Raw genomic sequence first — 15847 nt, 5'->3', positions numbered from 1 at the left:
AATACATATCAAAATATAATAGGATAATACATCGTTTGCTAACTAATGTTATTTACATAGTTTATGAATAAGTGATTCAATTGATTATTTAGGCATCTTTAGTGCCTGAATCTTAATTAATTTATAAAATTATGATTGGAACCTTATAAAAAACTTCTTCAAAGTATGCTAACATATAATATAAAATTTAATACCAACTAACACAAATGTCAAATTTTTAAGTTTTTAAAAATTAAAATTTAAATAAAATAATTAAAGTGTGCTTTTATATTATTAGACCAAACATATCTTAAATATAACATCATACAGTGAGACTCACATGACTCTCTTTTCATCTGCGAAATGAGTGTGAACACGATTTCCATTTAACACACTTTGACAAGAATCCTTAACTATTACTATCTAACATAATTTTTCTGGAATATAAGTACTTCTAAAAGTGGGGCATACATAAGAAAGGAAAAAAATAAAATAAAAAAACATCACTCTTGAAAAATGTCAAATATATGAACTTTCATTATTAAATAAACAACTTACTATTTCCCTTTTTTTTCACATTTTTCATCAAGGGACTTCCATCTACACGTTCACAAAAGGGTCAAAAGTAGCAATATTATATAAAGGATATGTAACAAACACAAAGAACATTATGGATAACCAAAGCCAAGCATATTCCATGGAGAAAATCCAAAGGGAAGAGCATGAGAAGTTGAAGGAGACAAAAGTCCGGTACCGCGGCGTCCGACGGCGACTGTGGGGGAAGTATGCGGCAAAGATCAGAGACCCTTCTAAGCAAGGTTCAATGTTGTGGTCAGGAACCTTTGAGAGTGCTGAAGAAGCAACTAGGGCATATGATCATGCAGCTTTTACCATGAGGGGTCGTGTTGCAATTTTGAATTTTCCTAATATGTACCGTTCTCATGTTAGGGTTTATCCTCAAAATTTATCATCACCATCGTCGTTGTCATCGTCGTCATCATTCGTTACTCATGCGAATGGTTGACAACAAAGACAGGTTTTTGAGTTTGAGTATTTGGATGATAAGGTGTTGGAGGACCTTCTTGAGTTTGAAGAAAAAAAAAATAACAGACAAGGTTGAGTGTTGTTGAATCTAATCACCTTTTCTTTTAAAGAAAATGATCTTCGACTACTAAATTTTGACAACTTTCTCTTACAACTTTAGGTGTCATATTCTAAGTGGTTTTTCATTTTTTATTTTTCTCATTTTTAATCTTTCAAAACCACTTAAAAGATGACACATCATGTTGTAAGAGAAAGTTATCAAAATTTAGTAGTCAAAATATCATTATCCTTGTTTAAATCATTGAAACAAGAAACCATTCACAATCCTTTGGTGTATTTGAACAGAGGATGTTCAGTACGATAAGGGAAAGAAAAGGTGAACAAGTTATGTATGGTATTAGTCATTTTCTGTGTTTGGGACAGGGTTGTTTCAGTATTCTGCCTAAGTTGTAATGTTTGTCGTTGCTTTTATATTATGATGAGCATTGAGGATAAGTTTCGTTTGGGAATTTTTTTCGATGGATGTTGTCGGTGGTTTAATTTTTTTTTTAATTAAATATGTTTTCAAACACAATTAGGAGTATGAAGCTTGAACACGTTTTAATAACACAATTAATCGAAATATATTATATACGAAGATAAGAAAAATTTAAGTTTAATCTCTCATAATATTTTTTTTCTCAAAAATTTCATGTATGATTAGGATAACAATCCAACCTTCCTCATCAATATTGTCCAAATTTGTTATTGTTTTAGTGGAGAATACTGAACTTTTTAATTGAAAATGCAGATGTAGGTATTTGTCTCGTCCCCCTTTCCACACCATCCATCTTTTATCATATCTGTTTAAATTAATAGAGTACATACATAGTTTATTAAGTAACATTATATATATATATATATATATATATATATATATATATATATATATATATATATATATATATATATATATATATATCCCAGTAGTTTATCTAGTTTCAATCTAATATTTAAGCTAATTTGGTTATCAAATCCAACTTCAAAGGAGGCAGGTTCTACAATCAAGGAGGATGGAAAGGCTTAAACCAACGAGGATCAAGAGATGGAAAAGGAAGAGGAGGAAGGAGTAGAGATAAGCATTTTATTTAATAAAAATGGAATAAATAAGTATTTGGTTTGCATATTTAATATTGTGTAGATAAGTGGAAATATAAAAGAAATTAAGAAAAAATATCAACAAAATTTGATTACTAAAGTTATCAGCAAGAAAATATATTGATGAAGTTGGTTACTATAATACAAAAATCAAATATAAAGTTGCATGCCTAGTTCAATCCGAAAAATCTATAAATAAAGGACTTGACAAAGGTTAAAATGAACAATCCTTATGGGAAATAAACACGCATTTTGGAAAAAACCTCCCTTTTGGGTGAAAGAGGAAAAAATAATTCTTTTAGAGAACATGACAAAGGTTAGAGACATTTATCTTCATCATGATTCTAGTACTCATAATATTAAGGAGTAGTTAACTCCCTTATTCATGGGAGTTAGGTGTAATGTATTTTTTAACTCTTTGTAAATTCTATTATTCAATATAATTCCTTTCCATCACTCTTTTATTCTATTAAAGATAGTTTGGAAGACTTGATTATGATAAAACAATTAATAGATTTCACATGCTAGACATAGATATAGAAAATTTAGTTATTCATAATATCATAATCTTGATCATTAATTGAACTCGTAACAAAAATTGCTAGATATTGAATTTTTATTATTTAAGTTTAGACTTGTCAATAAGACATTGTGGCTTATTAGAAAAGATATGAATGTTAGATAAGGAATTATTATATTGTTTGGTATTTTTTGCTTTGAATTGAATCATGAAACTCAATCCTATTGAAGCTTTCATCATATATTGTTGTACACTGTATATTTTATAAAATACAAAAATAATTTTATTTTTGTTTTTATGAAATTTATCTTCTAATTGAGTGGTGAATTATACGAGTTGTCAAGTGTTGCACAAATTTTTTAAAACACGATATTTGGACTTTCTACTTTATTAAGTGTAAGATTTGATACAGTTGTGAATCCCACAAGTTTTTGAATACTTACCCCTCTAATCAAAATTAATTTTTTTCTTGAGACCATGGAAGAGAGAATGTGATTTTCGTTCATGTGAGAAGGAGGAAGATGAGTTCTGATGTTTTGTGAAGAGAATGGCTTTTCTGATTCCTATTGACACCCGTAAAACATTATGATCATACTTTTGTTTAAGCCTTTTTAATTTTAAGTCCAGAGCCCAAATTGATTTTTCTATTCTTGGCCCCACTAATTTTTATTTTTTTCTTTAGAATACAGTCCATTTTACAATACTTTCCTATTTATACATGCTTATATTAAATTATAAATGTGAATAGTTTTACTTTTAAGCATACACAGTGTTTTTGATAATACGTATACATATGCGTATTTTTCTACATGGAATTCATTTTAAATATTTTAAATTTATTATTCATACATTCTTACGACAGTTTTATAACAGATGCGTGGCGATTTTTCTTATGGAACTTTTAAAAAAATTCTAAATTTTAAAATTATCTTATATATAATAATAATAATAATAATAATAATCTATAACAATATATAAAAAAATATTTTTTTATGTTCACATCTCGTTTTTTAATTTTACTCTTAATATTATTTTAAAAATTAATTATTTTATAAATAATTTATTATTAACTATTATTTTAAAAATCTCTTATGTTAATTACTTATAAATAATTTAACTATTATTTTCTTTTATATATTTATATTTTTTATTTTCTAATTTTACATTTAATAAATTTTAAAAAATTAATTACTTTTTTTTATCTTAACTCAAATCTATATAAATAATAATAATATTGCGTCTGTGTCTATAATAATAATAATAATAATAATAATTCCTTTTGTCTGCGAGTGTAGATGTGTTTGCCTTTTTTGACTATGTGTGCTTATGTGTCACATAATTTTTATTCGAACAGGAAAAATTGCAATTTTTTTTAAGTAAAAGAGAAAAATACTATATATATATATATATGTTTTTTTTTTCAGTTTTTAAATAAGTACTCACTTTATATTATCAGTAAAGTCGAAGTTTCATTTATTTATTTAATAAATAATATGTTGACTAAAATTTAAATAAAATATATGAACATTAAAATAGAAGTTTTTTAAATATAAAAATTAAAGTTTCTAAATGAAAAGAAAAAAAAATGATCTTTTTATTATATACTAATGGATCCTGAGAAAAAGTGCTATTTTGGAGATACAGTAAACACCACGACAAAAAAAAAAAAAAACAAAAATTCATCGGTGAATTAGTTTACATACTTGATAGTACTTTTATATATTCTTTTTAATCTTTATTTTTTTACAGTATATATTTTTTATCTGAATAATAATTTATTTTATTATTTAATTTTTGTTATTGCCTAAAAGAGAAGTATTTTATAACTTTTTTGAAAGAAATAAGTTCCCAAAATTTTACGAAGAAAATATTAATAAAAAGAAAAATTTGTATGACAAATATTTTAAATATAAAATAATTCATAATGAAATATATGAATGCTTTAATAACTTATTATTATATTTATATACATTTTTTAATATAAGTGTAAATTTAAATAAAATAACAGGCATAAATTTCGTTTCATTAAAATATAATAAAAGCGAATATCCATTCAATAATTTAAAGATCTAAGAGAAGGTAACTCCTCCTTTAATTGATAATGTTTAAATTTTTGTTTGTAAGAATAAAACAGATAAGTATATAGAGAATGATTTTTTATATTTAACTTTTTTGTTACATATATAGTGTTAGTAAACTAGTTGATCACTGTTAATTTGGAATGTTTTTGTCTTTCAAGTTGGAGTAAGATTTGGAATTAGTCTCTCTTTACAAATTTTGACCAATTTAATCCTTTTAACCGAATTTTGTAAAGTTTATTTGACATTTCAAGCGCATTTCATGAAAAGTATTTAAATTGTTTACACTGTTTCACACATTTTCGCCTCAATGTTAACTCAAATATTATCATAAAATGCGTTTAAAATGTCAAATAAACTTAACAAAATGTGGTAAGAATGACTAAATCCACGCATTTCTACAAATGAAGGACTAAATTGGTATAAAATTTTGAAGAGAGACTAATTTCAAAATTCACTGAAACTTGAGGAACCAAAAACATATTTAACCCTTAATTTATTTATGATTGGTTTTTATAATTTTTAAAATGATAAAATATGTTATAAATATCTGGATAACAATGAGTTGAAAGAATTAAAATTAAGCTCTTGAATTTCTGAGAAGCTGCATGCATATGGGAAAAGTCATGGATTTCAAAGATGCTTATTGATGGATATGGTTAAAGTTTGACAATGAAAGATCCTTCAAATAACACTGTGATTCCATTGGTGAGAATATTAAAAGCTTAACCAAAATCTTAAATTTGGTGAAATTAGGAAAATGGGTTAAAGGGGAATGAACCCACTTTCAATTGTGATTGATAGTTATGTGTGCTATCTTCTATGGATAATCATTCTTCATCACACACACTTATTATAAAAACAAACAATAATTTTCAAGATCAACGGTCCTTTTCATTTTGGCTTCACATAATCTCTAATGAAACCTTTCACATTAACCCTTTCTTACCCAATTTAAGAGGATCCCAAATTCATGTAAGGGAAAACAAATTATTCGAAAAATCCACTCATTTAAATTTGTTTAATTGTCGATGTGATTATTTGTATTCATATTTCAGTTATCGTCATACTTGTTTATTGAATTAATCGTTTTTTTTTTTAGGTTTTTAAGTTGTTGTGTAGAAAAAAGTATTTTATATATATTTACTATAATATTGTAATTAGGAGTTATAAGATGACTTAATAAGAAAGTTGGAAGACACGGTGAAAAAGAAATTGTGAATTTAACTCTCTCACTGATATTTAAGTTATAAGATTAGTTTGAAGGATTTGAAAAAAAAGAATGTTGTTTTTTTCAGTTATAATATACTAACAATTAACGATTATCATTGCATATAAAATAAAAGAAAAAACTACAATACTAAGATAATTAATCTATATATTTATACTTATTTTCTCTGTTAGTTTCTCACTTTTCTAACATAAAAATGTATACCAAGAAGGTTTTACTAACATTCACTTCCATCAACAATTTCCCTCGATTTATTTAATGATAAAATTTACTAAACGAGGCTATTTAACTTTAATCCATAAACTTAGATAAATCATAGAATAGGAAATCCAGAAAGAGGAAGTGTTTCTTTTAATGAAAAAAAGAAGAAGAAAGAAAATAAAAAGAAATCATTGGGAGCTTAACATAGGATAAGTAGAGATAGCAATTTTCTCATTTTATAATTGAATGAACAAAACAAGTAATAGAAAGTTGACGTAAAACAATCAAATAATAGATAGTATTGTGACTTATATTATACCCTATATTTACCAACTAAGTTGACTCGAAACTCATTATCTTGGGAAAATATTTGCTTAATACTTCTATTTAAATTAATTTTTAAAATTATTCTGATATTTGAAAAAATGTCTTAATTAAGTCCCAATTAAAAAAGTGTGAGTATTATTGAAAATGTTATACTCATACCTTTTATTGAAAATGACGTTATAACATATTGTATTTTTATAATTGTTAACCCATGTTTTGTTATTTATGATTTTTATCACTAAATTTTGTTAATTTTGTTCTGAAAGGGACCTAATTGAAGTATTTTCTTTAAAAGTTAGAATGCAATTGACATTTTTTTATAAACAGGTACTAAATTGACACATTCAAACCAAAGTAGATACTATTCAACTAATTAAACCAATAATTTATGTGTAAATTGAGTTAATATTTTATTGGTATTATATCACATCGGTGATCTTTCTTAAAAGATCAATTACTGATATTAGATTATAAGAGAGTTTTATAAAAAAGTTTAAAACAATTAAGAATACTCCCGGTTACATTTGAATTCTCTGTATATAATACATTGATAAATAAATTACAAGTTATTTTATATAATACATCTCTTATATTTTTTAAATATATTTTTATATCCAAAATCTTAACAAAAATGTAAACTTATTCCTTTATTTAATCTTAAATGTGTGAAATGTTATTAAAAAAAAATGTTTTAAATGTATATAAGAAATCTTATAATTATGTTTACGACTAAATTTTGTAGGAATGTTTATTATTAGAATTATGATTTTAAGAATCAATTTAACTATAAATGAAAAACTATTTCATCACAAACTATATTTACACATAGAAAAAATAATCTAGAGTTTTTCTTTTTCTCATCAAAACGACTAAATAAAAGAATGCATTGAAGAATCAAATTAATGATTATTCGCAATGCTAAAATCTCAGTTGTCACATCTATATCCTAATTCTTTGCGTCAACTCATTTACACTAAATGGTATAATTCTAGAAGATTAGACATAGGTTTTAGTAAAGTGAAGCGTGAATTAGGGTTATGACAAGTTTTGAAAGTGAAGTGAAGTCACAGTGAAGAAGTCAAGCATTGATAACATCTGAGAAGAAGATGAAATTCTGGGTTGATGCAATGTTTATAGAAGTTCAAATGGATTTGTAAACCTAAAAAATTTCTTTTACATATAATTTCCTATAATCATGACACTGCACTTTTGTGTCAGTGTTCAGTGAACCACATAATTTCATTACATTCCCATTCGTCGAATCATTGCATGTGTAAATGGCAACCATTTATGATGCAACGGTTGTGGCAGTCACAAATTTATCCAATGAAGTACACAATTCAAAAACCAAAGAACCATGTAATTATATATCCATGTGTATTTATTAAAAAAAAAAACAGTATTTCAAAGTTCATTTATCATATGTAGCATGTTATTACATGAAACATTAGTAAAATATAAAAAAACAAGAAAAATTGTAACAAAAATAGTATTATTTAACATATACTTTTTTCTATAGAAATTTTTTCTACAAACATTATTGCTTAACATATAGTTTTTTTATTCATACATTTTTTTCTAAATAAAATTACAAACTCTTATAGTACGAAATTACAAATCTTCAATAATGTTGATAAGTGTTTAATATGTGATAAATTTGAGATGAATTTGACACTTATCTTGTTTTGATTTTAATGAATTTCTGTATAAATCACTCCCAGCATCAACATAGTGTCAAAGTGGAAAAATAAAAAAATTGAATAAATTTTGAGCAATTTTGGGTAAAACCGGCACAAGTGAAGTTGAGCGGCATAGTTGAGGCTTGAGCCACACTACCAAATCCATTGCAAAAGAAAACCTCAAGCATTGTAATATGTTGTAATGTTCTCATCTAGTAGTATTGAAGTAACGATGTAACTCTTTAAAACTCTCTAGTATCGGTACTACTTCATTTATCAAAATATGCTTTCATTATATGTTTGTGAATTAGTTTATACTTGTTGTTGAATGAATTGATCACTTGTCTTATTTTACTGGTTTTGGATTGAGTGAGAACCGGTTCCAAGTTGTGGTTCAACTAATTCTCTTCTTGCTTTTAGATGCTAGGAATAGATTTAATAAGGCTTCAATTGGTTATAGAGTCATGATCTTAATGCAAGTAATTCATTCAAGCACTCACCGAGAATCATTCTGAAGTTTGATGATTCAAGACTCTAGACTCTAGACTCTAGGTGTCAAGAATGGACCTAGAGTTACATTTAACGAGAACTTCCAGAACATGATTTATTGCATCTTTATAAATTTTAATTACATCGATATAAGAGAGAGACAAAGTGGTGAAATCTAGCTTCAATATGCTTTTTAACTTTGAAATCAACCCTTTCTTAAATATGCTTTTAATCCAACTTTATCAATTTAGATCCATGCTGTTTTTCACATCAAATATGCTTTTATACTCTTCATGCAACCCAAACACTGTTTTATTCAACTCAAACTAATTATACAAGATTATAAATTTCAAAATCTCACACTTCTTTTTTGAGAAGAAAATTGATATGCTGATAAATTTACTAATAAGTGATCATAACAAAACTATTATAAGTGTTGGAAAAATAAAGTTGTGATAACCACTCTCAAATGAACCATTAATTCTTATAATAGTTTTGTTATGATCACTCATTAATAAATTTACCAGCATATCAATTTTCTTTTTAAGAAAGAAGTCCGAGATTTTGAAATTTATAATCTTGTAAATCTTCATACATTATTTCCATTTATTTCTAACAAATTAAAAGAAAATAAATAAGTAGAGAAATAAAACTTAACACAACAAAAAAGACACTACTAAAATTTTTTTAAACTACATCAGATTTTTCGTAAAATTTATTAAAAATTTTTACAAGAATTGTTTTTTGTCATAGTATAAATAGTGAGAATCACTTATAAATAGTGAAATAGTAATTTGTATCTGAATGACTTAATTTTTATGTGAATTATCTACAATATTTCTTTTAAAAAATAATTAAATAAAAGTGTTAACCCTTATATATACATGATAAATGCATTAATTTTATAATAAATATATTAAAATTGTGTCTATGATGACTTTTCTTTTTAATTAAGAATGTGAACCCTTTTAATTTATGATTCTTCCGTTAAAAAGACATTGAGGGGCCTACCACCATGGCACTACGTTGGAGCTTTCTCAACTATTTTTGTCCAATACAATATCAACACTACTAATCCTACTTTTCTTTCTAACTTTTAAATCGACCAAACAATTCATTGCAAATAAAACAACAAACATGATAGTGAAAGAACATAAAATTGACCCTTCTTAACGTAAATTTCTTTTTCCTGGAAACATTTTTTTTATATGTACATGTTTTTATTTTCTTTCCTTCTTTACGTATGTATTTATCATTTATTATCATGATTTTAGCTCTGATATCAATTGTTATAATCAAACAGTTATTACTAAATCAAAAACTATAACCATTAGTCTAGGTGTAACTCTTTTTATTTAAGAGTATAACAGTTCAAATATCACAATTTGATTATGACACGGCTCACATAACCTTTACCACAAAATAATTAAAATAATTGATGTCACATACACTACTACATAAATTGCAAATACATGAAAAATATCTTTAACCATCAACGTCTAACCCTTTAAACTAGTAGTTTATTAAAACATGTTTTTTTTTATAAATAATATTTAACTTATTTATATTCAAGTTAAACTTTACATACCTACCTTATTATTCAATATAAATTTTATCTCAAGAATGCCTATATTTTTTAAATTATTTTGTTTTAAAAAGGTGAATGATTTTAAAGTAAATCATGAAGTTTTGCATTTTCTTTTTCTTTTTTCCTCTCCATTTTGCTTCCCTTAAAAATATATACTTAATTTAAACTACAGGAATATATTTTATAATAATATGAAACTTTGAAACATTATCCAAACATATTTAAAAATAAAAATCAAATGAATTTCCTTGTGAGCTTGACGTGTGTTACGTATGTTCAATGATTTTCAACCTAATGTTCCGCCGTAAATACAGGGATGCACTCCTGTCATAAAATGAGTCGACAATTTTAGCTAATTTTATTAAAGGTTTCAATTGTATCTTTAATCTAATTAATATGAAAAAAATAGTTATGATAACAGGAAGAAAAAATGTAATAGTGATGTATATATTGAAATAAAATTTTAAAATAAATATAATAGATAAGTTATTTAAATTTACATAAAAAAAATAAACGTTTTCTTACTTTTGACCACTATTATAAAATAATAGTGAGTAATTCTAGAAAACTATATGTACACAAGAAAATTATTTACTCAGTAAGAAGTGCTATTTATTGCTATCAAGATATACCTGACACCACCTTTTTTAGAAAAAAAGTCGAATTAGATAAAAAAAAAAGTTGTAACCTATAAAGTAAATTGGACCATTTTTAGATGGAACTATTTCATCTGTATCTTAGATTTTCTATTTTTTTAAAATTAAAATAGGCCAAAATACACTACTTTTAAGAAAACAAAGGAAAGCAACTTGAGAAAAAAAATAATACTTTTGACTTTACAATGAAATTTTGTAGCCTCCTCTAAATGACAAAAAATATGATATTATATTATACTATTTATTTTAACTATATTATAATATTTACTTCCCGACTAAATTAATTAAAAATAATAGAAATGAGTGATGTTTGATCGGAAATATTTAAAGATGTGACATTCCGTATAAATAGAATTGACTACTTAATAAAATATCACATGATCATGATAATAAAGAGTAAGACAACTGATGAAAATCATAGACAAAGAATTCAGTTTTACAGTCACCCAAACGAGTACTTGAAAAAGGGGGTTCTAGGCATTCAACCATGCTATAGCCAAAACAGAAACAACCAGATTTATAGTTATGCAAAATAAAAGCTCCTAGAGCAAGGGATTACAAAGGCACTAGGGCCAGAGAATCGTCCTTCGAGGGCCACATCAACGAGCCCACTAAGCTGCACCGCTACCACCATCAGGCCTACCTCCAGAAGTATTTCCATCTGCTCCCACCAATTGTGATCATCGCAAAAGAGAAATCAGAACAAGGACACACACACAAAAGAAATAGTAGGGTAAGGTAGAGTGAATTAAATTATGCATGTTATTGCAGCGAAATATTTAGAAACAGTCCAAACATACAACATAGTAGGCACGAGAATCACATTATAACAAATAAGCAAGACTCTATGACTCAATTATCCGGATACATATACTAAGATCGAATTCACTGGACGCTTGCACTTGTGGTGGCCTCTACTGCTCTGCAGAGCCATTGCCAATGGGTTTCACCCTACACACACAAGGTTAGCCTTTAAGCGTCTAAGGCCATTATCCTGCCAAAGACTAGGGTCAGTTTGCTCTACTTGAGACTCACTGACCCTTTAGAGTTTCGGGATGCGATCCTTACTTGAATCCTTATCCTAACATATAAACTACTCACCACCATAAGATCTCCCCACGAGACCCATGGAATTACGCCTCTCACACAATCAGAATCATTTTTCTCATACAATTCCACTTCCCTTATTACCTTAATCCAATTATCATGTTAAGACATTACCAAGCCACAAATCCATGATCAACCTCATACCAAACATGTCAATTTCATTCATAAATCCAAACACCCAAGCATATTCACGTACATCATATTTAGGAAGAATAATTTAGACAATACATATATCAAATCATCAAAACAGTCATGAATACAGTGTCCGCACTCACCACCGCACTGACCTCGCCCAAGCTAGGGACCTCGCTCAGGCGAGGTGCTTGCCTCGCTCAAAATCATGGGCTCTCGCCTAGGCGAGACATGCAACAGTGCCCCTGGGAGAATTCACGAGCTCTCGCTCAGGCGAGGCCCTCTCGCCTGAGCGAGACAATGCGTCGCTCAAAATGTGACTGGCCGCCTAGGCGAGCGCTCGAGGCAGAACCTTGGGCGAGCTTCTGCTATTCTCGTCTAGGCGAGACGAGCTCGCCCTCGCCTGGGCGAGAATACCAGTTCTCCCCACCGTTTCGCGCATGCAACCCAGAACAAACAAACCAAACATCATACTTTTGATTTTCACGCAAGCACAAACATTTTCCAACTCATTTTATGCAACAACAGAAGGGAAAACAAGCACCTATAACGAAAGACAAAGAAAACTAGCTTCCTTTACCTTGTTTAGATGCTAACAACACGACACAAACCCGCAACAGAAAGTACCACGGCTCCAAGAACTATATTAGAGAGCTGAAACAGGAAGATTCGTACAAAACGAAGTTAAGAGACTTAGCCCTAACTTGACCAACGTGCTTAAACAATGCGAAAAGGAGAAGGAACAGACCAGAAACTCTAAAGCTCAGCTTACCTGTAAATAGAATGGGCTTTGCTAACTTGGAGACGTAAGGATGGTGTGCCCTAGCAAAGCACCTTGCTTGAGATGAAGGGAGGGAACAGAAGTTGGTTTCTGAAAATGGAACAAAATGAAGGGGTTAGGGGCTGGCAAGGGTATTGGGTCCCCTTATTGGGCCGGTCTTAGACCCACAAATGACTAGGTCCAAATACTCAGCTGAAAAGGAGAAAAAGAAGACTTACAAAAGATGTATTAAAAAAATAATATTAGAATACTATGTTTAAAGTTTATCATATTTTTCGGTGAAAAAAATATTATGATGATAAATTAACTAGTTTATCTTTTATTAATAAAAAATAATATAAGTGATTTAATTTTTATTTTTATATAATTATTTATATTTTTTTATATAATAAATATATTTTGTTTATGTTTATGATGTGTAATTTTTATTATTTGAATTAGGAATAAATTTTCTATGTTTTGAATTCAATTTTTTCTTTTTATTATAAAATAATTGATGAGTTTTTTAGTATTAACATAGCTAAAATGTCAAAATTACGAAGTGAAAGTATAATTAAATGGTTGACATGTAAATAAAAATTACAAAATTTAATTTAATTTAAAACAATAGAAAAAAATCAAAAAATATAGTTTTAATCAATAAGAGGTAACATTTTATTATAAAAAAAATATTAACATAATTATTTTTTTCATTAGTATCTATTAACTATACTAAACTAACATTTCTATATTAACATGTTACTTCCTTTCCCCACCAAAACATTCAACACACTTTGTTTCATTAATTTATTCCAAACATGAATATTATAAATGAGAAGTTCTATTGTAATTTTTAATCTCTGTTTATCCTCCAAAAAGAAGAATATAAAAATAGAGAATTGGAAACATGGTTTGGGAATAGCCAACGGTATCACCTTTAACATAACACCAATTGATTCTAGAATAATAATCTTTTTTTTCTTTCATATAAACACTTTAACTATATCTACTGTTGGTAATTTAGATGACATATTTATAGCCATTAAAATTATTTAATTATTAAAAACCAAGAATTAAAAATGACTGGAACAATGTTTTGTATTTACAAATTTGTATGGAGAAAAAATTAAAGTGGATTTAAGGGTTTTATTTTTTTTATTTTATTCAAGTGTGAAGTAGGTATAGGTGTTGACTAAAAAATTTTCATTGCCTATATAAGCGAAAAGCCGTGGGTTCCAAAACTAATCCAAAACAGAGCAACTCTGTTTACTTCGTATCCCTTCTTCACCATCTTCAATGGATTCTTCTTCCATTCTCTATTCATCACACTCTTCAGAATCCTCAGAGGGATCCCCTCATCACCATCTCCCTTTCAACGAAAACGATCCAGAAGAGATGCTTCTCTATGGCATGATCACATCATATCAAGAGAAAAACAACTCATGCAAACTCATCATCAAAGAAGAAGAGGTGAATTCACAACACCACAAAGGTAGTAATAACAATAATACTAATAGTAAGAGTTTCCGAGGTGTGCGGAGACGACCATGGGGAAAGTTCGCGGCAGAAATAAGAGATTCCACCCGACATGGCATAAGAGTATGGCTTGGAACATTCGACAACGCCGAAGCCGCGGCGTTGGCGTATGACCAAGCCGCTTTTGCCATGCGGGGCTCTGCCGCGATACTCAACTTCCCTGTAGAGAAGGTGAGGGAGTCGTTGAGAGACATGGATTGCTCACTCTCTCAACTTGAAGGTTGCTCTCCCGTTGTGGCCTTGAAGAGAAGACATTCCTTGGGACGCAAAATGGCTGCAAAGAAAAAGAAGAAAGAGACTCAAGAGAGTGATGGTGTTGTTAGGGTAGAGAATGTGGTTGTGTTGGAAGACTTGGGAGAAGAGTATTTAGAACAATTGTTAATGATGTCTTCTAGTGATGCTAGATGTATTTGGTGAAGCATAAGAATCATTATTCTTAGGACAACGATATTATGATTTCTATTTTTTTACTTTCATCATTTACTATTTAACGTGGTTTAATATAGATCACTAATTAATGTATCATTATCTTTATTTTTGAAAGAATTAATGACCTACACTAAATAAATGATAAGAGTAAAAAATAGAGTCATAGTATACTTTTTTCTTATTTTTAATCTTTAATATGTTGAAGCAAATTAGCACAAGCTATTTTATTATTATTTACTTCTTCTTCTTCTTTTATTATCTTATTTAGTTATATTTCCTATGATTTTTTATCATGTGCTTAGATCATTAGTAAACCCTAATTCATAAATATTTATACAAGTTTTTCTTCGTTCGACTTACTCCCATTTTTTCATGTTTGTTTTTGTTTAATGTTTAATTATATTTCGTATATTTTTTGTTTTCATTATTTATTTCTTGTAAAACCCTAAGTCTTAAAGATATGTCTACGAGTTATGGTCCTTTCAACTGACTTTTCTATGTTATTAATTTTGTTTGCTATTTTGTCATTTTAGAATTATCAAATCAGGTTGATTGAGTTGAACTTTTTCTTTTTGTTTTTCTCTTTAAGTTCAAAATATGTAATATTTGGGACCTTTTCTTTTTAGCTGGCTTGTTAATATACATAAAAGGAACAGTCGTAGTAGATAAGTCTTGTCTTTTTTGGATAAATATATGTATAAATAATTTCAACTTTTCTTCTTGTTTTCTAAAAAAAACTATTGCATGATTCCTTAAGAGATTCATGTGTATTTAATTTAATACAATTGAATTTCTTGAATTTTTTTTTCTTCATTCTATTGGCACGTGTGAATTATTTTAAAAGTTTACTGTTGGATGTGTGACTTTTATAAGGTATACGCTATAGGAATATGCTCGAGGATAAATTTTGAAAGAAAGAAAACAATTTTTTTTTTTTAGATTTGTAATATATAT

At 27.8% G+C, this 15847-nt stretch overlaps 2 protein-coding genes and 1 long non-coding RNA gene across 3 annotated transcripts; 2 read left to right on the top strand and 1 right to left on the bottom strand.

Moving 5' to 3' along the window:
- Positions 1–649: 649 nt before the first annotated feature.
- Positions 650–1003, top strand: LOC114189870 (ethylene-responsive transcription factor ERF098-like). Its single transcript, XM_028078591.1, has one exon. The coding sequence runs from the start codon at positions 650–652 to the stop codon at positions 1001–1003; it is 354 nt and encodes a 117-aa protein (XP_027934392.1).
- A 10377-nt stretch (positions 1004–11380) lies between these two features.
- LOC114190152 lies at positions 11381–13023 on the bottom strand. The gene is made up of 3 exons (XR_003605774.1): positions 12941–13023; positions 12749–12822; positions 11381–11590 (listed from the first exon to the last, which is right to left on the bottom strand). It is a non-coding gene; the product is annotated as an uncharacterized LOC114190152 (long non-coding RNA).
- Positions 13024–14186: 1163 nt separating this feature from the next.
- LOC114192286 (ethylene-responsive transcription factor 1B-like) lies at positions 14187–14934 on the top strand. The gene has a single exon (XM_028081964.1). The coding sequence runs from the start codon at positions 14225–14227 to the stop codon at positions 14879–14881; it is 657 nt and encodes a 218-aa protein (XP_027937765.1). The 5' UTR covers positions 14187–14224; the 3' UTR covers positions 14882–14934.
- The last annotated feature ends 913 nt before the right edge of the window (positions 14935–15847 follow it).

Source organism: Vigna unguiculata, chromosome 7, assembly GCF_004118075.2.
Source record: "Vigna unguiculata cultivar IT97K-499-35 chromosome 7, ASM411807v1, whole genome shotgun sequence".
In the NCBI taxonomy this organism is placed as follows: domain Eukaryota; kingdom Viridiplantae; phylum Streptophyta; class Magnoliopsida; order Fabales; family Fabaceae; genus Vigna; species Vigna unguiculata.
The sequence above is the reverse complement of the archived record's forward strand: the minus strand, read 5'-3'. Positions and strand labels throughout refer to the sequence as shown.